This window comes from Elgaria multicarinata, chromosome 7, assembly GCF_023053635.1.
Source record: "Elgaria multicarinata webbii isolate HBS135686 ecotype San Diego chromosome 7, rElgMul1.1.pri, whole genome shotgun sequence".
Taxonomy (NCBI): domain Eukaryota; kingdom Metazoa; phylum Chordata; class Lepidosauria; order Squamata; family Anguidae; genus Elgaria; species Elgaria multicarinata.
In genome coordinates this window covers 6,531,710-6,559,338 of record NC_086177.1, presented here as the reverse complement: position 1 = coordinate 6,559,338, position 27,629 = coordinate 6,531,710, and the positions used below count along the sequence as shown (strand labels likewise).

At 40.9% G+C, this 27,629-nt stretch overlaps 1 protein-coding gene across 2 annotated transcripts in view; it reads left to right on the top strand.

The window, feature by feature from the left end:
* The window catches only part of RALGAPA2 (Ral GTPase activating protein catalytic subunit alpha 2), a 212,842-nt gene extending 186,256 nt beyond the window's left edge, over nt 1–26,586 (top strand). For both annotated transcript variants that reach the window (XM_063130176.1, XM_063130175.1), the window contains 2 exons: nt 10,329–10,368; nt 24,674–26,586. In XM_063130176.1, coding sequence (XP_062986246.1) covers nt 10,329–10,333 — 5 coding nt within the window. In that variant the 3' untranslated portion in view covers nt 10,334–10,368; nt 24,674–26,586. The remainder of the gene's footprint in view (nt 1–10,328; nt 10,369–24,673) is intronic.
* The last annotated feature ends 1,043 nt before the right edge of the window (nt 26,587–27,629 follow it).

Sequence of the window (27,629 nt, the reverse complement as noted above, 5' to 3'; positions counted from 1 at the left end):
GCAGCTTGAGGTGGCAGAGTAGCATATAACAAGTTCCCATATGTTCAAAAGCTGTCCCATTTACTGTAGTAATGCAACATAAATACTTTTCCTCAAATTGTAGGTAGAAAAATAAAAAAAAATGGTAAATTTGTAGTGAGGTGTTACCAGTATGTTGATTGTATCCAACACTACTATTCATTTTAATCTGATTCAGATGAGGCTGTAGAAGTACTAAAGTGGTGTCTGGGATCAGTGATGGACTGCATGAGGATCAATAAATGGAATGCCATTTATTGTATAAGCTATACCATCCGACTACCAGTTTGGCCTTCAGAGTGGTCATATGCATATTTCAATTTCATGTTCCAGAGAAAATAATAAACATTCTTAAAGAATGTATAAACATTCTTTACACTTTGAATGGTTTTTTATTTTTTGTGAACCGCCCAGAGAGCTCCAGCTATTGGGTGGTATAGAAAAGCAATAAATAAATAAATAAATAAATAAATAAATAAATAAAGTAAGAAATGATAGAAACCTGTTCAATTAACTGTCCTTCAGTGAGCCATCAGTCCTTCTAAACACTTTCTTTTTTTTACCATGATTGCATGGTACTTCAAATTTTCAGTCAAATTTTTAGTCACATAACATAGTCAGAATGTTGACAGGTATCTTATCAAAATTAACAGCAACCAATTTGTCAGCTTGAGCTGAAAACTCTTGACCACCGCATTTGAAATAGCCACTATTTGGTAACTCCAGATATTCCACAAACACATGATCAGACTTTCCAACTATTATATACGTAGGAGCAAACTTAGCCATTCATTGAAGAAAATGTTTTCACTTGAACAGATGAAAGACACGCTCATTTTTCCCTAGTTGAATTGATTCTTTAGGATCATTTAAACCTCCCCATGGTGATTCTTATCCATCTTCTAGGTCCAGAAAGGTGAATGTACGCGATCACATTCATTTCTATGGCAACAGACTGATACAAATAGAATTATGACTTCTCTACAGGACCAAGCAGCAGCTGTTCAAAAGATGAAAAAAATGTCTTGAGGTCATTCCAAGCAATAAAAACCCTGCACTTTTCTTTCATGCTAGCACCACTCAAGCATCAGTAGCATGATTCTTGTCTCTGTTTAATAGAAGGTGATGCCATAGTCCTTTATGTAGTTTATTATTTAAAAATAATAATTGAGGGAGGTGTGCACTCCAGTGCTAGAGAGAGGAAGTGCACGGCCATCAAAGATTTAAATAAATATCAACCTTTAAAAAGCAAAATGACCATAAGAACATAGTGCCATGCTGGATCAGACTGAGGGTCCATCTAGTCCAGCACTCTGTCGACCAGGAACAAACAAAGCAGGACATGTTGCAACAGCACACTCCCATGTTCCCCACTGCCTCGGACTCTGGAGGTAGCATATAACCATCAGGACTAGTAGCCACTGATAGCCTTCTCCTCCAGGAATTTATCCAACCCCGTTGTTGTTGTTTATTCGTTCAGTCGCTTCCGACTCTTCGTGACTTCATGGACCAGCCCACACCAGAGCTTTCTATTAGCTGTCGCCACCCCTAGCTTCCCCAAGGTCAAGTCTGTCACCTCCAGAATATCATCCATCCATCTTGCCCTTGGTCGGCCCCTCTTCCTTTTGCCTTCCACTTTCCCTAGCATCAGCCTCTTCTCCAGGGTGTCCTGTCTTCTCATTATGTGGCCAAAGTACTTCAATTTTGCCTTTAATAGCATTCCCTCAAGTGAGCAGTCTGGCTTTATTTCCTGGAGTATGGACTGGTTTGATCTTCTTGCAGTCCAAGGAACTCTCAGAATTTTCCTCCAATTGGTGGCCATCACTACATCTTGTGGTAGTGAATTCTATAGTTCAATTATGCGCTGTGTGAAGAAGTACTTCCTTTTATTTGTCCTGAATCTCCCACCAATCAGCTTCATGAAGTTCTAGTATTTTGAGAGAGGGAGAAAAATGTCCCCCTATCCACATTCTCCATAACATGCATAATTTTGTACACCTCTATCATGTCTCTCCTTAGCCTCCTTTTTTCCAAGCTAAATAATCCCAGCTGTTGTAACCATCCCTCAAAGGGGAGATGCTCCAGCCCCTTAATCATTTTAGTTGCCCTTTCCTGCACTTTTTCTAGCTCTATAATATCTTAGAACACAGTGTTCTAAGCCTGGGTGCCCCATATATTTGTATAAAGACAATGATTTGTATATCATTGTATAATGATACTGGCAGTTTTATTCCCAATTCATTTTCTTATAATGCCTAACATGGAGTTTGCCTTCTTTACAGCTGTCACACGCTGGATTGACATTTTCATTGAGGTGTCCACCACAACTCCCAAATCTCTTTCTTGTTCGGTCACCGCAAGATCAGATCCCATCAGGTTATACTTGAAGTTGGGTTGTTTTTGTGCCCCAGCATGCATCACCTTACACTTGCATACATTGAACTGCATCTGCCATTTGGATGCCCACTCTCCAGCTTGGAGAGATCCCTTTGGAGTCTTCACAATCCCTTTGTGATTTAACAACCTTAAATCATTTGGTGTCATTGGCAAACTTGGCTACTTCACTACTCACTCCTAATTCCAGATCATTTATGAACAAGTTGTCCAGCTGTCAAGTAAAGCACACCTGACAGCTGGACAACCATCTGTCAGGGATGCTTTAGGGTGGATTCCTGCATTGAGCTGGGGGTTGGACTCGATGGCCTTTTAGGCCCCTTCAATCTCTACTATTCTATGATTCTAAATTGAAAAGAATTGGTCCCAATACTGATCCCTGTGGGACCCCACTATCCACTTCCTTTCATCGGGAGAATTCACCATTTAGGATAAAATCCAGGGGTTCCATGACCATCTGTTCTAGGGCAAAGTCATTTAGAACATAAAGAAATTTAACCTCTTTGTCATGATTGGAATATGCATTTATCCAGTCAATGTGAGAATAATTGAAGTCACCCATTATTACAACACTTCCTCATATGGAGGCCTCCCTGATTTTATTTTCCATCTCAAGGTCACCCTGAGCATTTTTGTCTGGGGGATGATAGCACATTCCTAGCAGTAAATTAGTTTTGGGGCCCTGTAATGTCACCCACAGCACATTATTATTATTATTATTATTATTATTATTATTATTATTATTATTATATTTATTTATTTATATAGCACCATCAATGTACATGGTGCTGTACAGAGTAAAACAATAAACTAGCAAAACCCTGCCGCATAGGCTTACATTCTTTTGTGGAACAGTCTGCCCCTAAAATTATAAGGCATTGTTACACGTGTTTAGCCCTTCAAAAAGTTTGGGGAGGGGGTGCCACAACTAAGAAGGCCCACTCTCCAGTTGTCTCCCATCACACCTCACATGTAGGGTGACCAGACTAGGCCCGGATCGCCGCACGGGAATGCCTAGAGAGTTCTGTTTCAAGAAGTGCGGAAATGGGCCTCTCTATGCATTCCCAAGGCCCGTCTACATTTCTTCCAGGTCGTCACAATAGCAATGACCCCACAGAAGCCCGGATCGCTGCTCCAGAGAGGCTGGAGAGACTCATTTCTGAACTTCCGGAAATGGGCCTCTCCAACCCCTCCCACTGCCCATCTGAGCCTTTCCTTGGCCGGCACAATATCGCTGGCCAAGGAAAGGCCCGGATCGCTGGGCGGGAGGGGCTGGAAGGCCGCATTCCCACACTTCCGGGAACATGGCCTCCCAGCCCCGCCCACTGTCCATCTGGGGCTTTCCTTGGCTGGTACAATGTAGCCGGCCTAGGAAAGGCTCGGATTGCCAGGCAGGAGGGGCTGAAAGCACTCATTTCTGTGTTTCCGGAAACAAACCCTTCCAGCCCTTCCCAGTGCTTCTTCTCTTGGCTGTGGCCATGTCAGGCAGGCAGGTGAGGGCTGCGCAGGGCAAGGAGCCAGTCTCCCATTGCTTCTTCTTGGTTATGTCAGGCGGGCGCTCGCTACACGGCGAGTGGCCCAGCCCCTGGAGCCACAGCCCAGGTTGGTGTGCTGGGTGGATACCTTGCTGGCGGTGCGCAGGGCAAGGAGCCATGGCCAGCAGCGGCTACAGTTCACCAGCAGCATGGGGCGAGGCAGCAGCGGTGGTGTTTCTATAGCACAAAATGCAAGATTAGTTTGTAGTGTAAATGCTATTGACAAACATAAGAGTAACTAAAAATTAAAGCTGCAATCCTGTACCCACTTACCAGGGAGAAAGCCTCATTGAACTCAATGGGACTTCCTTCTATCTAGACCTGTGTAGGATTGTGCTGTAAATATAAACACTGAGAAAAAGGAAGATTTTTGTGGGTAAGAAAAGGAAAGATTGTCAGTTTTGTTGATGAAGTTGCTTTACTTTGCCTGGATTATGCTGTACTTCATCAAACAAACCAGCATAACTTTTATCTAAGTCAACACTTGTCTACAAAAGATATATACTGATAGGCTTCCTCTAAATTTCCTGAAAGCAACACAAAAGTTCTAAGAATTACCAGCAGGTTGATCCTCGCTTTATTTCTATGTAGAAATTAAAAATGGTGGGTCCACCCCCACCAGAAGTGATACTGAGAGTGGTATATGAATTTCTCACATTTGTAAATCAGATTATGAAGTTTCTTTCCTTATTTTAAGATAATAACATTTTTAAAGCCCTGCAATGAAAAGGTTTAGAGGAATATGTTATCACTCAATAGATTTTGCTTTATCTGCAGAAAAGTGTGCTTATTGCTCCGTTTCTCATGGCACCCTGAAGTGCAAATGATATTATTTACCTAGTCAATTCCTTTCCAATTTACATCTATATTTTTAACCTTTTAATTTTCTGTGGTAAGCCACATCTTGGCAGAAGTCATGTAAGTTCTACATAAAAACAAAAAGACAAGTGTAGCCCCCACCAAATTGTACTGCTGATAAACTGCAAATATATGATTTCAAAATTAAATTGTGAGACTCCCACACTCCTATTCCATTTCCACTGAAGTAGCCTATAATAAGCAGATGGAGACATTGCAATACCATGCATTGCAATAGTGATGAATTTAAAAGCAGTCCTATACTTAATATCAATCTGGTTCCTGTCCCAACTGAATATCAGGGAGTAACATTGCACCAGGGACAAAGAGCCTCAGGTCTAGGGACCCTTTCCCATTTACTCTCCTTTCTTGGCCTCTCTTAACTCTTTGATGGCCATTTATTTATTTTTTTATTTATTTTATTACATTTAGGTCCTGCCTTTTTTCCTCCAAGGAATCCAAGGCAGCATACATAATCATCCTCCTCTTCTCTATTTTATCCTCACAACAACAACCCTGTGAGGTAGGTTGGGTTGAAAGTCTGTGACTGGCCCAAAGTCACCCAGTGGGGACTAGAACCCAGATCTCCCACTGGGTGACTTTGAGCCAGTCACTGATTCTCAGCCTAATCTATCTCACAGCTTGTTATGAGGATAAATGGAGAGGAGGATCATGTATGTCACCTTCGGCTCCTTGGAGGACAGGTAGGATAGAAATGTAACAAATTATGTATATGAGCAAACATTACTTTTGAGTGATCATGTCAACTAAAGTCAATGTTTTAAAAGGAGGCAAACCTTGGTTGGTAGCGATTTTTTAAAAAAGAACTAGAGAATTATTATTTTTCCGACCTCAAACTAATTGCTGGTTAGCATACTGTCAGGGATGGTTCTACTGACGTAGATCTCACAAAAAAGTGGTGGGGCTATTGACACAACCATATAGCAAAAACTTCTAAAAGTTCAGGTGGATATAGTTGGCAACAAGTACATCAAAACATTATACAACTTGCCTCTCAAACTCCTTTGGACTGAAGTATGACCATATGGAAAGGATGACAGGGCTCCTGTGTCTTTAACGGTTGTATAGAAAAGGGAATTCCAGCAGGTGTCATTTTTATGCATGCAGCACCTGGTGAAATTCCCTCTTCATCCAAACAGTTAAAGCTGCAGGAACCCTGCCCTCTTTTGTATCTTGTCTCTTTTCTTGCTCGTGGTGGTACTTCTAAATGAACATGACGGGCTTTGCCAAGTCATGCTGTCTTTTACTGATTCAGAAATTTCCTGACTTGAACATGTTTTAAATATGATTGCTTTCTGGATGTGGATGTGGATGTATTTTGGTAGGCCTAGTTTCTGAAGTTTTTCTGTAAAAACAGTATGTGATACTGGTGACTGATGTGACTAATGGAATAATTGTAACTTTTTCTTGCTACCACAGTTCTTTAATTTCCATAGAAAGTGCTGTATTTTCCTCTCTTTTCTTCTTCCTTTTCTGCAACATTTTTGTCAATGAGATCTCTGGGCCTGAATTTACTGGGGGAAAGGGCCAGAGGATGCATTCCTGGACTTCCAGGAACGCGTCCTCCAGCCCCCGCTCCCAGTGCCGATCTGGCCTTCTCCTTGGCTGATGCAATCACGCCGGCCCAAGAGAAGACCGAGGAGAAGGCCTGTATCGGCCCTGGGTTGTCTGGAGGGCACGTTCCCAGACTTCCGGAAAAGCATCCTTCAGCCCTCCAAGAATCGATCTAGCCTTCTGCTGGGCTGGCGTGATCGCAGCCCAGCAGCAGCAGCAGCAGAAGAAAGGAGCTCCTTTCTGCTGCTACTGCTGGGCTGGCAATTACGCCAGCCCAGCAGGCTAGATCGACCCTAGGAGGGCTGGAGGACACGTTCCCAGAAGTCCGGAAATGCGCCCTCCAGCGCCCCCAGGGCCGATGCAGGCCTTTGCCTCGGCCTTCTCTTGAGCCGTCACGATCGCGCTAGCCCAGGAGAAGCCTAGATCGGCTCTTGGAGGACTGGAAGAAGCATTCCTGGAAGTCCGGGAACACGCCCTCCAGCCCACCCAGGGCTGATGCAGGCCTTCTCCTCGGCCTTCTCTTGGAGAGTGCCAGATAGGTGCTGTGAAATCAGACCTGTGACCAAGGCCGTGTTTGGGGTCTGGACGTGTTGGTGGGCATGCCCCCTTGGGGATGGCCATGCTGTCCTCCTTTTTGGTATACAAAATATGGTCACCCTATTAGAGTAAGGGGAACAGATATGAAGAGGCTACATATCCTATATTCATTTATCTGGGAGTAAGCTTTATTGAAATCAGTGGGACTTGTTTCTGACATTTCTTTGGGCAATTTTTGGGGGGCTTCCTGATTGGGATTTCTGTTCTGTGCAGACTGAGGCAGTGTAAATTCAGGAGATATTTGGATAAAAGGAGGGTAAGATCCTTGTCTAGAATTGTGATAATGGGCATCTGTTCTGGCCTCTCTTTGAATTGGTACTGACCATGGTCTTGTTTACATGGCTAGTGAACCAGAGATATAATGACACATTTTTAGATTAGTTTCTCACTGATAAACCAGAAGTTGAAACAAGCTAAGGGTGCTAGTGAAATCAGACATGTGACCAAGACCATGTTTGGGTGGGCATGCTCCCTTGTCCTCCTTTTTGGTTCCTAAAATATGGTCACCCTACCACGTGGTATACAAAGTTCAACATGTTATTCAGGGAACTAGGCTTGTGCCTACAACTCCCAGCATGCCTTGGGTGGGAGGGAAGATTTATTGTGCTTTTGGCAGCCATCGTATGGAAGTGGCTTACCATCCTGGGCCTGAAGGGAAAGTGCGTGGGGCTGGCTGCCTCAGTCACTAGGCACCATCGGGAGCTGGAGAGTGCAGCCCTGACCTGTCGCCGACAGCAACAACTGAGCTAACAGTCATTCAGTCAGTCAGTCAGTCAGTCAGTCAGCCGGCTGGCTCCCTCATGGCCTACCTACGAGCACTGATTGCAAGGACCAGCTTGGCCAGACTTGCCAGCCCCAGCACTTCAGTACAGCCTCCTGCTGAAGCACTTGGTGTGTGAAGCAAGCCTTCAATCCAGCCACCCTCGGAGGCTTCCTGGCACCTGCCAAGAGACCCGAGCAGAAGATGGTCAAGTGGGCCATGGAGAGCTGTGGTTTTAAGGCATCCCTGGCCTGCATCGGTGGTGAAAGAGAAAAAAAGAAAAGAATTTAATTCATTTTAAACTTACGACCTCACAGGCCTAGCACTGTCCTACTTCTTTAAGATGACTACTATATAACTTAGGGGACCCGAGCAACGCCAGGTGTATTAGCTAGTACACTATAAAGACTGGCTGCAGCCCTTAACAGTATCCTGGGGTGCCTAAAGGAGCACCCTCATATTCAGTTTTCTACAAGGAGTGACATTAATTAACACACCTGCAGTGCACCATTCCTCAACTTGGATCCTGAACAAGGTGTTGAAGGCACTGATGGGTCTACCATTTGAGCTGATAGTCACAGTTCCACTAAAGGAACTTACTCTCAAAACTACATTTTTAGGCATAATCACTTTTCTTCGCCAGCCAGCTGGTCACTTCAAGTGTTGGAGAATAGATAGGGTCTCCTTGGCTGTATTCCTTCTGCCTCTATCTGCTGAAGTCATTTGCTTTTTTTGTACCTGACCCTGTTGGTGTGCACTTGTTGAATATTAGTAGTGTGTTTCATACACTTTTATACTTTGGCTTCTAGCACTTTTTTCATTTGGTCTGAGGAAAATGGAGGATGACCCCTCATGAGGGGAGGAGTCAGCAGCTTGCTGTGCCTTCTAGTCTGAGGGAGGGAATTTCCTGAAAGCTATGTACTGCTTCCTCCTACCTTCCACAAAACAGGAATTCATGTTAAGCATAAAACTTGTATTTTATCCTGCCTTATTCTACCTCTTCTAAAACTATATTTGATCGAGTATGGAATGAAGAAACCTAAATCCCAAACTCCTGATTTTTTATTTATTTATTGTATATCCTTATACCTGATGTTTTTTATTCATGACTGTACTGACATACTAATTTTAGTTGTGTGAGTGTGTATACCATAAAGTATTTTCTATGGACAGAAAAGGATAGACATTTATTGTTGTTGTTGCTGTTGTTGTTATTTATTGTGCTATCAGATAGTGTGAGTCTTTGCACTTTTGGGAGAAAGAATGTACTGTTGTTGCACAATCTTTCATTTAAAGCAGGATGACATGCTACTGAATTCAAGGTTTAACCCCTTGGGTCAACATGCATTTATCCCACTCCACTGACACCCAGATAAAGGTATCAGATTTTTATTTTTATTTTTGAATCCTTTATTTTTGGATCCTTTGCCACACCAGCAGATATTATATGGAAAGTACTTAGTATCTTGGTTCTTCCGTACCAATTTCACTTCTAGACAAATTTAAATGCAATTGCAGGTGGCAGTTCCTTGATCATTTACCTATAGAGATATGCTTGTGCCGCTCATTGTATGAACTATTGCATACTTCTTGCCTCCAGCATGGGTTTTTTGGGGGCCCAATTTATTCCCTGTATTCTGATTCAAACAGGCCCTCAAGACATCTTACAACCATGTATGATAAAGCAAATTAAAATCAAGATTGGGGAAAGCAATTATGTACCAGCCCATGGGCGTATTTAACTTAACAGGTTTATTTGTATTGAGAGAGAGAGAAACATCCCATCATAGCTCTCTAGCGGCAAGTATTTGGGGACTAGATGAAATATATGGCTTTTTGGGTCCCTTGATTCTACGTTGTTGATGACTTTAAGTGTTGGCCTGTTACCCAACAAGATCAGGATCCTGGATACAATGAAATCAACTAGATTTTGCCATTTACCTAGTCAGCATATGACCAAACACATTCTTAATACTTGAAAACACAAAAGTGGAGAATAAATCCAAGTTTTCACCATTTTGCACATCAATCATGTTATGCATGCTGGTACATAAAGTACTTTTTGCTACTTTATGAATTTAATACGTATGGAGAGCTAACGTTCCAGGTATAATTTTTGCTTTAAATGTAAGTGTGTTTGTAATATATATAAACCATTTAGCATCAAGTTATTTTTTAGCTCTCTATCAAAGATTATTATAGAGAATTCAGCTGATACAGGATGTAAAGTTGATAAGTGTCAAACCATGGAGAATTTGTTCTGTGTGATATAATTTATGTGGTACAGGAATATGCAAGTAATTTTTCCGATTATGTTTTTGTACCTCTTGTTTTTCATCCAACAGTGACGCAGGGGGGTGGGAAGTGTTGTGGAAGTAATTTACCACCTACATCTCGCTTGGTAATGGTGTTAATGTTCATTAGTTCCATTTCCAAATGATATGCGCCGAAAGTATGGTCACGTTAACTCACACAACTTGTGTTCCCCCCCCCCATTAATAACTCTGTGTAAGTAATGTGTGCAAGGCTGTCATTAGAGCAGCAGGTGCGCTATTCCCATATTTACATGATTTTGTGTTCTTTCCCTTTAGATTAAAATATGTAAAGATCTCATTACAGTAATTGAGAAAGGTAAGAGGTTGCTCACATGGCGTCATGCTCAATTTACTAACCAGATTCCTTCTGTTGCTTGCATAAAGCTGAAGCAGCCCTCCTTTTCCACTGGGTGCTGCACTAGAAACAACTACTCTTTGCTATGGCCACCCCACTAAGTAGCAGTGCTAATGCTCGCTCTCTTTGCCTCTGCATGTCTAAGCTTCACTGGAAAGCACTTTTTTCTGTCTTTCTTCTGCTCCTGTTTGCTTCAGGCGGAATCTGACACCAACACCTGCCATGGTGGAAAATGTCTTTGTTGCTTTGCGCTTTTGTTTGAATTGCTGCAGGGGAGCCAATGGGAGTTAAGTCCATTTACTTTTTTTGTTGCCTAAGCACCATGGAATAGGATCTTGAGATGGTGCCGATAAGGAGCGGCACGTGCTGTGCTGGCCCTTTGAGTTAGCTCGGCTTAATAAGGGGCTCTTTTTCTGGGAAGGGCAGATTGCTGAGCTTGGGCCTATGAATGGAACAGCTGGGGGAGGAAAAAGGAAACAAAGGAGAGAAAACACAGGCTGCCCTGAACCTGGCAATTGGGGGTGCAGTTTCAGAGCTGGAGAGCAGGCTGGCCACACGCCAGGTGTGACCTTTGCAGTCTGCTTGGTTCTGCTTGTTTGGGTAATTTCCAGTGCAATGCTGAAAAGGAAGGAAGTTGCCCGGCAGCAACGCGCATTGCTGGCTGGCTGGCTGGCTGGGCTTGAGGGCTGGATGGGTTGCTGAGGCACTGAATTAACTCTTACAAAGCCAGCTCACAGATAAATGAATCTGAGGAGGCTTAAAGAATAACCTGCCAAACTGCCAGCTCATCAGGTTGATGGATGATTCTTCACTGCGCCCAGACATCAGCCTAAAAGTGCCCCTGCCTCATTAGTTGTGTTTCAGGATTAGATTATCTTTTACTAAGCTTTTTTGTTAACTGATATCCCTAAGGAAAACAAAATATTTGTGTATCAAAGGCTAATATGTGTTCATTAGTAATAAACTTTTCACCCTTTTAAACTCTGCTCTTAAACAGATTACTTTGAAATAGTTTCATTGAAATCAGTGGATATTACTTCCTAGTAATTTGTTTTATTATTCTAAGAGGATGATATGTGTTGTGGAAGAGCTTCCAGCCAAGATGTTCTTATTAAATGTTTTGCATGCAGGGATAAATATTTCCTCTGGACACTCTCACACTGCAACTATTTGTTTTATGGGAAGGGGTTGCCTGTTTCTTTAAAGTGAACTAGAATGTGAATAATAAATTCCATACTCTGTGACAAAATGAAAATCCAAGTAACTCATACTTGTATAAGGTGGGTTGCAAGTAAACTAGTTATAATATTTATATAAGACTTTGTCTTTTGCAGTTATTTGCTCATTCTACAGCTGTTTTCTTCCTATCAATCAAGACCTCTTTAGAGAGAGAGATGAGCCTAGTTGCATAGTTAAAGCACTTGGCAGGACAAGTTTTGACTGATGGAATGTGCAACTTTGAATGGCTGATGGAATGTTGTGCTAATAACTTCAGGGATCCGGTTGTGGTTGTCCTTTCTTACACATGCTTGCCTGTTTGCATTGCACAGCTTTTCATATCCACAAGAGTGCTCTTGTTGGGTGCTTGCATGACCATTGCTTGTGTTTGCTCGTTTGGGGGGGGGGGGAAATGCATTATTTTGACCGTCTGCCACTCTGCTAGCCTATAGGAATGTAAAACACTGCACCCTCCCTGCACCCTTGTCCTGGGGAGAATCAAAGTGCCTTCTCAAAGCTATCACACGTCTTTATATTCCACATACAAAAGTATTTGCATCTATTTTTGCTTACTTCAAACCTTTTTCCTTTATTCGTTTAAGTAGGGTGACCATATTTTGGAAACCAAAAAGGAGGACAACATGGTCGGCCCCCAAGGGGGCGTGTCCAGGACTAAGGGGGCGTGCCCACCCGAACATAGCCTTGGTCACATGTCTGATTTTACAGCACACATTTAAGACAAATCTGTTCTACATAACATCTTAATGTTAAAATCACTGAAATAAAGAACAAGTGAGAGATTCAATGTATCTGAAATTAACTTCACTCACGCCTACTTTTGTAGGTTTTGCTGTACTTTGAAGCTTTTGCTATACTCTGTGTGTTACATTCTCCCCTTCCCTCAAATATCTTTTCTGACTGTATCTTCACTCATGGCAAGCTGCTGTTGTTGTTTACAGGGTTTGCTACTGCCCCCAGATCTCTTTCAAATTTGGTACAGCTAAAGCTCTACCTAAAAGCTATCATGGTGCCAACTTTCAGCTCTTTATCTTTAAAAATGACAGTTTAAAAATAATAATTTTAAAACCTCATTTTTAAAAAAATTCCTAAAAAATCAATGAATGAACAGATGTTTCAAATTTGGTGTGGCTAAAGCTCTACCTAAATTCTATTATGGTACAAAGTTTCATCTCTTTATCTTTAAAAATGACGATTTTAAAAATAAAAATTTTAAAACCTCAATTTTTAAAAAATTCCTAAAAAATCAATGGATGAATGGATCTTTTTCAAATTTGGTGTGGCTAAAGCTCTACCTAAATCCTATCATGGTACAAAGTTTCATCTCTTTAACTTTAAAAATGACAATTTTAAAAATAATAATTTTAAAACCTCAATTTTTAAAAAATTCCTAAAAAAATCAATGGATGAATGGATTTGTTTCAAATTCGGTATGACTAAAGCCATTCCTAAGAGCTACCATTGTGCCAAGTTTCATGTCTTTATCTTAAAACATGATGGAGTTATAAGCATTTTTGTTAATTCCCATTATAACTGCCCTTTGCAAAAAAATCTGGATTTCCCCTCCCCCTCCCGGATTTGCCATCAAAAACCTGGCCAAATCCGGTCATATGGTCACCCTAGTTTAAGTATGAATACTGATAAGGGTTTTTTTTTAAGAGTAGTCTCCACTCACTTAAAGGCCCATCTAGATGAAATTATTATTATTATTATTATTATTATTATTATTATTATTACTATTATTATTACCTTTAGAAGGAATGGAAGGCAAAATCACCTCTGTTGTTCCGCCTGCCCTGCCTGGCTCTTGTCAGTAGGGCTAAGGTAGACAGAGGGCTCTGATCACTACATTTTTTAACCTGCTAAATGGGGTTATTATAAGTTGACCAATTAAATGTAGGGGATCACTTACCAAATACAACAACTTTAGCTTTTGTATAATTAATAGTAAGTTATTCCTTCTGTTAAAAATTAGCCAGCATGTTCGTCTACTTCTTAATACCACCCCTGGTTAAATATAGTATAACCAAATTATCTGCATATACAAGAATGCTGACCTTTCTGTTTCCTATGGCAGCTCAACATACATCCAGTTCCCCAAGCAGTTGAATCAAACTATTAACATAAATATATACTCCAGTGCTGAGAGTGATGAAACAAAATAAGAGATGACTTGATTGCCGATGTAGAAAAACTCCTAGTGGGTGCAATCGAACACTGGTGTATGCCTATAGTAGGGGTTATTCAGGGGCAGTAAGGGCGGCAAAGAAACAACTTCTTCCTGCATCTGTTGAATCCTCTATGTGCCACCCAGCAGAACTTCTCAGGGTCATCTGGAGCCTATCCATCTGAGGCCTATCCATCTGAGGCCTGCTGTAATAACATTTGCTAGGCACTTCTTGGATAAAATCTTTTCCATCCACAAGGACTTAGACTCCAGTGTTACAACAAGTAAATTTGGTGTGGTATCCAGAGCACAGCCTTGTCTAGTCTTCTTGGCTGAGTCTCAGTTGCTACAGCTCAAGAACATTGACAAGGTGCTCCAACAACTTTGTACAACCACTTCCACATTAGCAGAAATAAACAAAAAGGCTGCAGTGAAAACATAAGCTTAAAACTATCCAGTGGTGTCGTTTCTACTGCTTACAATAGTGTCAGATCCAATACTTTGATGCTTCCACAAGCCATTGCATAATTCATTATGACTTCACTGTGCTAGGTTTTGCTTGCGCTAGTTGTACTTCTGGTAGCAATAATCAGGAAAAGAAGACGGGGTTGGGCTTAACATAAGAATGTAAGAGCCATGCTAGATCAGACCAAGGGGCCATCTAGTCTAGCACTCTGTTCACACAGTGGCCAACCAACTATCAACCAGGAACCCGCAAGCAGGACACAGTGCAACAGCACCGTCCCACCCATGTTCCCCAGCAACTGGTGTATATAGGCTTACTGCCTCTGATACTGGAGGTAGCACATAGCCATCAGGACTAGTAGCCCTGACAGCCTTCTCCTCCAGGAATGTATCCAACCTCCTTTTAAAGCCATCCAAATTCATGGCCATCACTATATCTTGTGGTAGTGAATTCCATAGTTTAGCTATGTGCTGTGTGAAGAAGTACCTCTTTTCATCTGTCCTGAATCTCCCACCAATCACTTTCATGGGATGACCCTGGGTTCTAGGGTCTCCCTGTCCACATTCTCCACACCATGCATAATTTTGTACATGTCTATCATGTCTCCCCTTATCCTCCTTTCGCCAAGCTAAACAATCCCAGCTGTTGTAACCTTCCTTCATAGTGGAAATACTCCAGCCCTTTGATCATGCTAATTGCCCTTTTCCACACTTTTTCCAGCTCTACAATACCTATTTTTAGGTGTGGTGACCAGAACTATGCACAGTATTCCAAGTGTGGTTGCACCATAGATTTGTATAAATGCTTTTTCCCCCTGCTTGCTATTTTTCCTCTCCAAATTGCCCTTTCTTCAGTAATATCCCCATTTTGGGAACAATAACTGAGAATTTCCCCATATCTAAAACATTGCCTGGGCAAAGTTTGCTGTAGGGAGAACAGGGAAAGGACAGTTCTCCGTTCCCGATTGCACTCATCAGAAGTGTCCTCTGTCTACATGGACCATTATGCTGTCATTACACACATATGCATGTAATTTTGGACCTGGGTTACTGTCCTATCAGTGTACTATTTCATAAAAAGTGAAGAGATTCCTTTATTTGCATCAGCCACAGGCCTTAGCATTTGAGATGAAATGTTCCAAAAAAAAAAAAGCAAGATTGTACTTGACCAAAATTACCCAAGTTGCATTCTAAAAAATTGCATTAAATACAAATTCCAAAATTAATATAAGTCTTTACACATAAAATAAGATTAAGTAAATAAAACAAATAAACTTCTGTTCAGTTAAAGCAGCTGTGAGAAATTAGGACTCTGATAAAGTGCTAGACCTTATCTTGATAGCACCTGCTAAAAATTTTGCAGTTTTTGCTGTCACCTTGCTTATTTTGGTCTGCAAGAAGACACAGAAGCAATAACTGACCGCCCTGGAATAGATTACAGTAGTGGAGTGATCACCTCTTTCCTCAAGTCTCTGTAAAAAGTACAAAATAATAATAATACCTACTGTTTCGATACTGCCATCTCCACATGGGCATATGCGGTTTTCCAGTGGGATTCTTTTAAATTGGACCTCAAGTACAGCTGATGGCAGTATATTCAGTCTTGCATAAGTGAAAGCTCGTCTGTATTTTAAAACAGTTAAGTTTTGCAAATAAGATGCCAATGTGTCAAAAAGACCAGATGGAAAGTAGTCATACCATGAAAAAAAATTCTTATAGTGGCCAAATTGTTCTGTCATTCAGTATCATGTAGGCGCTGTCTAATTAAATCATTTGCTTTGCTCAACCCCAGAGTTAATAAATGTTGTAGTGATAAACCAGAGGAGTAAAGTCTTTAAGTGGTGGTCTTCAACCAAATGCTCTCATGAGGATCCTCCAGAACCAAGGGGAATAAACCATTGGGAGTTAAGTTCAGCGGAAGCCAATAATTAAGTGTACTTCACCAGGCCTGTAAACTAATAGAGGGAAGATTAGCATCCAAATGCAAGGAGGCATTTGGAACACAGCATGAGACAGAAAAAAATTGTCTTAAAAACTTAGACTGAACAACTTCCACAGGTCTAGAATAAGCATCCACCCAAATCCACCAGTGAGGGAGGAAGCAGCAGCCAGGCATCTCTCCACCGTGCCTGGGTCCAGCTCCAGCTGAGAGCCCCCTCCCTCCTGCTACCAACTGTCTCTGCAGAGGCCACCAGTGAGGGAGGAAGCAGCAGCCAGGCACCTCTCCACCGTGCCTGGGTCCAGCTCCAGCTGAGAGCCCCCTCCCTCCTGCTGTCAACTGCAACTGCTGAACTTTCCAACTAAGATTGTAGTGCCTGAGTTTGCTTTCCTTTCCCCCCTCCTCCTCCTCCCTCCCAATCCCCTTTCCTTTTGTGTCATGTCTTTTAGATTGTAAGCCTGTGGGCAGGGACTGTCAAGAAATACTTTTGTAAGCCGCCATGAGAGCCTTTTTTGGCTGAATGGCGGCATAAAAATACTTAAATAAAATAAAATAAATAAATAAAATCTGAGCCCCATATAATAACTGTGCTAAAGGTTTGGCTTTAAAAGCTTCTACTGCTGAGAGTATATGATTGCCACCTTTTGTGTAAAAGAAGTATAACAGAATTTTAGCACTCTTGAGATGCTTTTACCACCACATATTTCTGATGGGCTGACCATGACCCTGTTGATTGAAAGACTACATCAAGGTATTTAAAGACTTTCACTTGTTCGATTAACTGTTTATCCATATGCCACCTGTGGGCCCTGTATTTTTTTGAGAACACCACAACTTTAGATTTGTTATAACTCACAACCAGGTGTTCTTTTTGGCAATATTCAGAAAATGCCCTCATTATTCTTTTTAAGTCCACTTTTGTTTGAGAAAGAAGTACAGCATCGTCTGCATACAATAAGATGGAAATAAATTTTGTAGCCAATTTAGGGTATTTCATAAGATTATCTTCCATTATTAAGCGCCCACCATTTTTAGTTCAATAGCTTTCAGTACTTGCTTTCAGTGATGCCATCACGATAATATCCTGATCCTTTTTTTGTTCTGCCCCAAACTTCCAGAACACTCCAAACTCAAATCTTTCCCCTTGCCTGAAAGAAGCTAGTGCAGCCTTCCCCAATTTGATGTCCTCCAGATGTTTTGGACTCAAATTCCCAGGATTCCTGACCATTGGCTATGCTGGTTTGAGCTTGAAGAGAGGTGAAGTCCACAACATCTGAAGAGCACCAGGTTGGACAAGGCTGGACTAGAAGCTTATTGCCTTCCAGGACATGAGAAAGGATCTTTGTCACAACTAGGATTGTGAGAGGGTGTTATATGACAGAGCTGGTAAAAATTGCAGCTAGAAAATAGTATTTATGTGATGAGCACACACGACTCAGAACAGACAGCAGGAAAAAGTGTGTTGGAGGAACATACACACGTGGAAATATTAGGCAGTCATTTGAAATCATAACAGCATAAACATGCTATGAAAACACATTACTCCACCATCAGATCTGGCAGATGTCCTACAGGGTTCCTATGCCTGTAGTAGTCTCATGGGAAGGAGAATGTTGGCCAGCTCCTCAGAATACTTCTGCAATATAAGAAAAGCAGCACCTAATAATGCTTCCTGTGGAATCTGGAACCTCCAGATTAGCTCTGAGGTGCGTACTCATGAGTAGATGAATACACAAGGAGAATTCCAGCCTGCCACTTGAAGTGGAACCCTTTCCAGTGAGACAATCTGCACTCATGAGAGCTCCAGCAGATCCCCTTTTTGGGAAGGGACATGTTCCAACCTTAGAGCCCCTTCAACCTGACTAAGCATGGATGCTTTATCAAAGATCTACTAGCAGATGCTTTTCCCAGCCAGGAGATCCAATTAGTAGTTGTATGATTTTTAAAGAAGTAAATAGCTAGGAGGGGGATCTAGAGCAAAACTTTGATGTAGGGAGCAGGGGCCTTGAATTCTTTATCCCTACTACATTCATCATGCCCACAGCTATATACTTTATTTAAAAAAAAAATTACACAATTACTAATTGCGTGTACTGAGCCTTCTCTTTCCTAGAAACAAACCTAGAAGTGGAGCACTGAATAGTTACTCCATTTGAAGTCTAGCATGAATAGCACTAGCTTTTCCTGAGGGAAATGCCAGTGTGACTGTCCCTTCAGCTAACTGGCACCACAGATGGGAAAGAGGTTAACTAGGGACACAGCTTGGGGAAGGGGCTGCCAAACAGAGATGTGGAAATCAATATGAGGGAAAACACCCCATTAGGGCTTGAGAAGCCAAAGGCTCAGTCAGGATGTGTAAGGAAAGGCTGCCAAGCTAGACATGGGACATTTTAATATTTCACCTTGGATTCCAAAATGCTTAAGGTCCTGTTGATCTGTATGCAGTCAGTTCATGATCTTCACCCAGAAATGAAAGTATGGGATATCTGACTATTGATTATTTTTTTAAAAAAATGGTTACATTAGTAACAATTTAACTGTTGTCTCATTGGGTGACATCATTAAGGCAGATCTACTTTCCAAATATCTTTATGTTATATCATCCCAGGTTGCCTTTTATGCTAGGTGTGCTGCTGTCACAAAAACAAACATGTAGTGCAGCCATGAATCATCTTGGCATTCCATCACGATGAAAGATTATACATAGATGAAAACATTAATTTTCAACATAAATAAAACTAGTCATCTGTTTTTATTAATGAAAAAAATCAAAAATCAGTTGTAGATATGGAGGTTTTTAGGATCTAACACAGGGATGTGCAAATGATGGCCTTCCAAATGTTTTGGCTTACAACTCCCTCATCTGTCACCACTGGCCATGCTTGCAAGGGCCAATGGGAGTTGCAGGTCAAAACATCTGGAGCGAGCCACAGATTGACCACTTCTGTTCTAACAGTACACATCAGAGGTTTCTTCTATTGATGGAATTCTTATAATTCCCTCTCCATTCTCAGAGGAATTAGTTTATAGACATTTGGTTCAGTATTAATAAAACTATGTGAGAGTTATAGCAGATGGACAATATTGTTTAAAAGCTCTTTACTGAGAAAGAGCTGATGAAATGACATTTGCATTTACAGAAGTCTCCTGGGACAGGTCAAAGCCACAGTAGCAACAACTGTGCTCGATTGCAGCATGCATTTTTCTGTTCCTTGGAGCATTGATTATAATTGTGCTAGGGAACTAACTACAAGGAGTTGCATGCTCTCTTGCGTACAAACATACATACACAAACTCTGTAAATCTGTTCTCTAGCTTTTGAGTTAAATAACTGTATCTTCAATGAGAAGAAATAAGATTAAGGCTGCAGTCCTAAACACATTTATTAGATTCAGCCCCACTGAACACAGCAGAATTTTCTTCTGAGTAAAAGGATAGGATTGTACTACAAGTGCTGAGTACTAGTCATAAGTGCCTTTGGGGGATGACTGAATGGGAGCTTATGTAAAATGGCAATATTTTAAACAGACATTGCCTTATGTCTTTCAGGGAATCAGAATGTTACATGAAGCTCTGAAATGAAATATGGGGGCCAGACATGGGGGTACTTACTTAAGTACTCACTTAAACTGTCTAAATAAATCACATAGTACAATTGTCATCTCAAAACATTCCCAGTATTGAAAACAATCACCAGCCATTTATCTATTTATTTATTGCATTTCTATACTGCCCAATAGCTGAAGGTCTCTAATACAAGGTTACATGATTGCTTAACTCCCAAGATTACAAACTGTCTCTCACATCTATCTCCCAACTTAAATTTGTTTACATGATTGAGGGATCAGTCAATCAGAGCTTCATTTACCTTCAGGTAAAATGACTATGTGATCTATATAGCAGACACCTTGAACCAGTAATATCCTAATAAAAATTAAAGCCAAGAGCTTCATGTTATGGATATCTCCAGAGGAGATAGGAAGCATAGTCCTCCCAAGACAGCTGTTGGAGATGCTATATGTTTTTGTACATTTCCCTGAATTTCAGTTTGCCATAGCATATTTTCCAAGGGTACATGTGAGGATCTGGCATCAATTCACTCTTGTTCACCAGAATACAAATAGTGTACAGTTTATGCAGATGTAAAGAGCAACATATTCATGGCAAACATTTCACAGATAATTCCACTGGTGATGTTCCCTCTGTGGTTCATGACTGTGGGCACATTGCTCTTCTAGGAATTGCATCATGTGGCAGCAGCTAAAATTTTCTGCTGAATTTTCTGCACATTACTCTGGCATAATAGCCAATATTGTGTGTTAAGCAACCCCTAGATTATTGTTAGTGGTACCTTGGATGCTATTTACTATTTTACTCTGTACAGCACCATGTACATTGATGGTGCTATATAAATAAATAAATAAATAAATAATAATAATAATAATAATAATAATAATAATAATAATAATGCTGAGGGGGGGAGGTGTTGTCGTTTGGTGGGTGTTTGGCTGTGTTAAAACAGCACAGTTTGTATATTTACTCCACATATCAAAACCACACAGATGGATGACTGCTTAAGCTGGCCACTTTGGCCAGCGTCAACAGCTGAGTAGGTGTCCCTCATTATACCTGGCAGAAGCCTGAGGCAGACAAGGCTTTTTATATAGGAGGTGCTCTTCACCTCTAGTTCTTTTTCAACTGTTTGAAAACAGGAAAACAACAACGAAGAAATTAAGGGATGCAACTAATAGTACAGGCTGTATACAAGAGACCCACTGCAACACCACAGGGAAATTCTGGTCTTTCCATAGCAAACGACCCTCATTTATTTTATGTTATTAAAAGATTTCTAAACTGCCATATATGCTAGCCTTCAGAAGACAGTGTAGAGTTCAACCATTTGCATGACTTTGGCATGTGAAATAACTGTGCCAGCTTTGCTATTTTACCACTGTCCCCCACCCCAAACAATAATATCAAATCATCAATTTTTAAAACTAATGACAAGATTTTGGCACACTCTTCCCCCAAGAGCCAGAGTTACTGGACTTGGCCAGCCATGTCACAGATTTGATACGGAAGGCAGGAGTGGAAGCCTGCCAAGACTAAGCGCCTTCCCCAAGAGATACAAGCTGCAAGAGGAATTTCCATTTTTACCACAATTGTGACCACTCCGCCAAACTAGCTGCAAATAATTATTACTATTATTATTATTATTATTTATTTATTTATTTATTTATTTATATAGCACCATCAATGTACATGGTGCTGTACAGAGTAAAACAGTAAATAGCAAGACTCTGCCGCATAGGCTTACTAGACCCTGCAGTTATGAGCAGTGATGTTAGGGAGGAGAGTTCTAGTCTATGGTTAGTTCACAATGCTTGTCCAACACTTGATAACTTGAATGTGTCAATAAAACATGATGAAACGAATTTTCATATACCCTTTCAACTCCAGTTTACTAGTTTTCAGTGTCGTCAGCTCACACATTTGATTGCAAATCATCAGAAGATGAGTGATTAAATAATGTACGTGTGTATGAACCATCCTATTGTTGCCTTGCTTACATGTTAATTTTCTATATGTGTATGGAATTTTTTTACTTTGGTGAACATGCAGTCCCCCACCTACACTCTGAAGTGGGACAGTCCTAAGAAGACTGTGTGGACAGTATCCAACAGTGACATTCCGCAAACTTAAATTGCGGAATCATTCCTTTAAGCAAGTCGTTGCCCATTATGCTTGCACAAACAGTTGTGCGAACAGTTGTCCAAATGGTTGCACAACACATTGCACAAGTATTATGCAAAATCATACTTCCACAAATGTAGCTTTAGTTTAATTCTTCTCTTGCACATAGTTCAGAACTTAGTTTCCATTAGTGCAACGTCATTTGCGCTAACAGAATGATAGTTAGATACTGCTCTACTTGTGATGTTTCTTAATGCGTCTCACCTCAATCGAAGAATAACAAATTATATGTTTTGTGACCAATGCACACACAGACTCATTTGTCCATTTTTTAAATATCAGCATGAATTGGATACATTCAGATACACATAACCACAATCCATACCAATTATCCCTGCTTGGCTTGCAGAGGACAATAACTACATTACCAGCAAAGCAAAAAGGACAGTCTTCATCTGGCAAGAGCAATGCCAGCTAGAGATGTGAAGGCCCAGAAAAAACCCAGAAAAATTCAGGAGAGGGATTGTTTTTTCTGAAAAATTGCAAAAATGGATTATAGAATGTTTTATTTTAGCATGCTGAACAAAACATTTAAGACAAAGTGTTCATATATTTACTTCTTCAAATGATTTCTAAAAACTATGTACAGTATCAAATTATTACAATTTCTGTACACCGAGGACAAGCAAGTTCTAGGTTGCAAACTGAGACTACAACTCTCAAATGCAAGAGCAAGATGCATTTCTGCCTCTAGGGGGCAGCACTGCCACTGAAGCAGAGACTGAAACTGATAGTGATAGCTATAGCTCAGAAAATGAGTCTGATTAAATTTCATACATATTAATTGAATCTTGGTCCCCCCCCCTTTCCTTTTTTTTCTCAGTCCTTTTTATGGGAATGGGGGCGTTATGTCCACTTGACACTGTGGAGGACTAGGAGAGACATAAATAATTTTCTTTGTTACTAATGTTGATGGTTTCTTCTGGATTTTTTAAAATTGTTTTTTGCCTCCTCATAAACTGGCAAAACCAAAGAGGTTCTTTACAGTTCAGGAGCTTGTAGCTCCATTTGTTACACATACACAAAAGTAAAAAAAATTAAAAAGTAAATTCAATTTGTAATAATTGTTTATTTTATTTATTTATTTAAAACATTTGTATCCCGCCCTGTATCACTAGGATCTCAGGGCGGCATACAGATAAAATTATACAATATAAAACAATAAATATACGTAGCTAGAAACAAATTAAACCATTAATCAAGTTAAAACCAGTATATAATTTAAAAGCAGTAAAAACAATTAAAACAGTTAAAACAATGTGCAAGCTTTGTGAATTTAACCATTAAAGGCTTTGTTAAAAAGCCATGTTTTTACTTGGTGCCGGAATAAAGTCAGCGTTGGCGCCAGTCCAGCCTCCAAGGGGAGGGCATTCCACAGTTGGGGACACAACACAGAAAGCCCCACTATAGTGCATGTCTCACGTTGGTGGGATGTGGAGGAGGGCTCCTCCAACAGATCTCAAGTCTTGGGCAGGCATATATAAGGAGAAGCACTCCCTCAAGTATCGAGGTCCCAAGCTGTTTAGGGCTTTAAACGTCATTACCAGCACCTTGAATTCTGACCGGAAGCGTATAGGCAGCCAGTGCAGTTCCTTTAAAACCAGTGTTATGTGGGCTCTGTAAGATGTACCTGCCAGCAGACTAGCTGCTGCATTTTGCACTAGTTGCAATTTCCGCATCGTCTTCAAGGGCAGCCCCACGTAGAGTGTATTGCAGTAGTCTAATCAGGAAGTTACCAGTGCATGCACTACTGTGGCTAGGTTGTCCCTGTCCAGGAAAGGCAGTAGCTGGCAGATCAGCTGAAGCTGGCCCCAAGTACTCCGTGCCACAGAGTCCACCTGGGCCTCCAGTGACAAGGATAGACCTAGGAGTACTCCCAAGCTACGCACCTGCTCCTTCAGAGGGAGTGCAGTCCCATCCAGAACATGTTGCTTATCCAATTCCTGGACTCGGGAACCACCAATCCACAGAGCTTCCATCTTATCAGGATTCAGCTTCAGTTAATTGACCCTCATCCAGCCCACTCCGACAACAAGGAGAAGTAGAGCGGAGATCAGCATTGTTTGAGTACACTGTACTTTTACCCTGTTTTTTCGATTCTAAGACGCACTTTTTTCCCCATATAAACATCTCTAAAAATGAGGTGCGTCTTAGAATCACGAGTGTGTCTTAGGGTTTGTTTGTTTTTCTGTTGGTGGTACTGAAATTAGTGTGTGTCTTACAATCGATGGCGTCTTACAATCAAAGAAATACGGTAATTTACCAAATATGATAATTTTATGCTAAACCAACTTCTACATAATTACATTTTATGTTCCTAAAGTAACAGAGTGACTTTCAATCTGTAAAAAGTGCTAATATTGCATTTTTATAATTTTTCCAAAAATTACCCCCACCCCCACCCCCCAAAAAACAGGAAAAAGCTTATCTTTTCCCCCATGGCTTCAAAATTTCCAGAAATTTTACATCTCTATTGCCAGTGCAGACTTGCATTATCTCACATTCAGGAATTCAGAGGAAATCACTTGTAGAGAGAGAAGCTGGAAGCAGGAGTGAGGAAAGACCCATGAAAACAAGTGGCTTCTATTTGGATCCACTGGACATGTCCCAAGGATTATGCATCTTATATTGTTCTTTACAATATGTAGATGCATATGTTTATTTTTAAAAGTTTTTATTCTAATAAGATTTTCTTTATTTTTTAGGCTGCCTCACTACAAGTTTGAGCACTGATCTTACAGCAGACCAGATGTCACCAACACTAAGTGCCACAAAAAGCAAGCTCTCTGGGAAGCTGCGACGATCTGCTAGTGCTATCAGTAAATCATCAAGTTAAAGCACTTTCAAAGTTGAAAACAAGGAGACATATTCTACAAAACCTCTTCTTTCATTAAATCATTCACTATATCAGTGGAACTGGTAACTTTTGGAGACTGCATAATTAAACCTTTTTTGCTATAAAATCATAGTTCCTTAAGTTTCAACTGTTTGTATTGATCATTTGAATTATGTAATATGCCTTTTACTTGGTAATTTCTGCTACTGGATCAATGAAGTCAAGAGTTCTTTTTGCAAGCTCATTGTTTAATTGTGATAAGTTACTTATTTTCTTTTTTTACTATAGCTGCAATCACACATTACTGGAAGATGCAGAAGAATAACCGAAAACTAACTAGTTTCCCAATTGTGAGACTTATAATTCCATTATAATATAAAAATTTGTAGATGGAAGCCTATTTTCACATTACTAATGGAGAACCCAAGTTATCCAAACTGAAGCACATTTAAGCCACTGATACCAATGGGGAGATGAGCATGTGATTAACTCTTTCCTGATGAAAACAGTGGGACTTAAAAGTGTTTAACTTTGGTTGAATTGTGCCCAGTATACTAAAATATGAATGAATTATGTCTTTCAATGTTTCCTCAAATATCCTATTTCTTTTCCAGTATTGATTTCCAAAGGCCATTCTTGTCCAAATAACTAAAGAGCATTCAATTGCTACGTATATCAGAAAAACACTGATAGCTGAATAAAACAGCAAAAGCTAGATTTCAGTTGTTTGGTTAAAATGTTATTTTGTATTCAAGAAATACATTTATATGTTATTAAATCTTCCTCTATGTAAGTTAAAAGTGGCACATGCCAACTTAGAGTTCCTACCATTTAATTTCTTTTGTGATAAAATTGGACCAAAGTTACTTACTGCCTTACTACATGATTAGCCATGTGGTCTGATTTTAATCCTATCTAGGATCAAGTCAATCCAGAACAGCTACACTCACAAAGCTCAAAGATAAACTGGTTCACACACAGCCCTGATACCCTATTTCTTCGATTCTAAGACGCACTTTTTTTCCAATATAAACATCTCTAAAAATGGGGTGCGTCTTAGAATCGTGGGTGTGTCTTAGGGTTTTTTTTTCTGTTGGTGGTACTGAAATTAGTGTGCGTCTTACAGTCGATGGCGTCTTTCACATATTCTGCAGGACAGAAAAGCCATCTTCAGGCTCACACACCCTCCCCCACCATGCTTCACTCTTTCAGTATGATCTAAGGAAATGCTTACGCAAGTACGCCTTGCTTTAAGCAGTTAAATCCATCTCAGGTTTAGTAGCATGTTGAGGATATGTGAGAGTGCAGATGACGCCCACACCTTGCTGCATGTATGTACTGTATATCAGTATGAGTTACATGCCAGTGTAGATCCAGCTTTATTTACATACTTTATATGTAACCTGGAACTATGTGGATGAAGTCAATCACACTGATCGTTCCCACCCAATTTCAGCCCAGACATTTGGGTGGCAAGGACCAATGTGAATGGCCCCACCTGCAAAGTTCCAGGCTTCCAAATATTACCATAGTGGCTGGAGAGAATCTTCCATCACTGCAGTAACAAATTAAGATGCCCCTCTGTTCTCAGGCAATTTTTTTAACAAACTGCTGTCTGTTTGCTAAAGGTTAGATGTTGCCATGTATTGTTAGATGTGGATTGCTTGGTTTTCATTTGCTGTTTTTATGGCAATGAATTTACTTTTGCTGCAGTCAATTTGGTGTTAAGAAAACTGCACTGTAGACAGTGCATCCAATTATTATAGCTAATCTCTTTTTGTACTGGTGTGGAGAAAAATATATAAAACGATACTGTGATTTAATTTAATAAGCTGATGTAACACATTTCCAACCACTATTTTTTAACTGTGCAATCAACTATACTTTCAGTGTGAAAGTATCTTTGAAGACTTCAGGAAGTATATTACATTTTGAAGATAAATGGGTTGATCCAGACTTAGGGCTTTGCTAGACCTGCCGGGATAAGCCGGCAGGGAGGCGGGGCGACGGCGCGCTGATGTTAGCGCGCGCCGCCCGGGCTTCCAGACGCGGGACGCGCAGGGACGTCGGGATCCCTGCACCGTCTGCCATTTTTTTTTAAGTTTAAAGGGGCCACGTGCGGCCCGAAGACTGCGGAGAAGGTAAGTTTTTTTTTTTAGTTAAACCTCCCCCCATCTGCTCCTGATCCCTTCCTGATCTTTGTCTCCCTCCGTGTCCCATGTGTCGTCTCTCCTCCTTCTCCCTCCGTGTGTGTGTGTGTGTGTGTGTCCTGTGTCATCTGTGCTCCTTCTCCCTCCGTGTGTGTGTGTGTGTGTGTGTGTGTGTCCTGTGTTGTCTGTGCTCCCTTCTCCCTCCCCGGGATCTCCCTGCCCCCCCGGCCGATGGGCACAGTGCTGAGTGCTGTGGCCGGTCCACGGCTTTTTGCAGCTACTCACGAGTAAGTGAATAGCCGCAAAAAGCCACGGAAGTCTCTAGACGTTCCGCAGCTCCGGCCTCAGGCTGGAGCTGCGGAAAAGGCGCGCCATAAGCGACTTCGCTTATGGCACGTTAGAGGAGGCTTCAGTGCAGCCTGGAGCCGGATTCCCCTGTGCGTCATGTGGAAGCACAGCAGGGAAACCGGCTCTCAAGGCGCGCTAAGGCCTCGTCTAGGAACGCCCTAAGTCATACTTATAGTAAAACCATTGAAATCATGACAAACATGTATCATTGATTTCTATGGAGTCCACACTAAGTATGACCAAGCCTATAAACCTATCTAAATGTTTTGTACCACCAAAGCCACTCAATAATGAAGGTTTTAGGAAGAAGAATGCATTTTTAAAAAT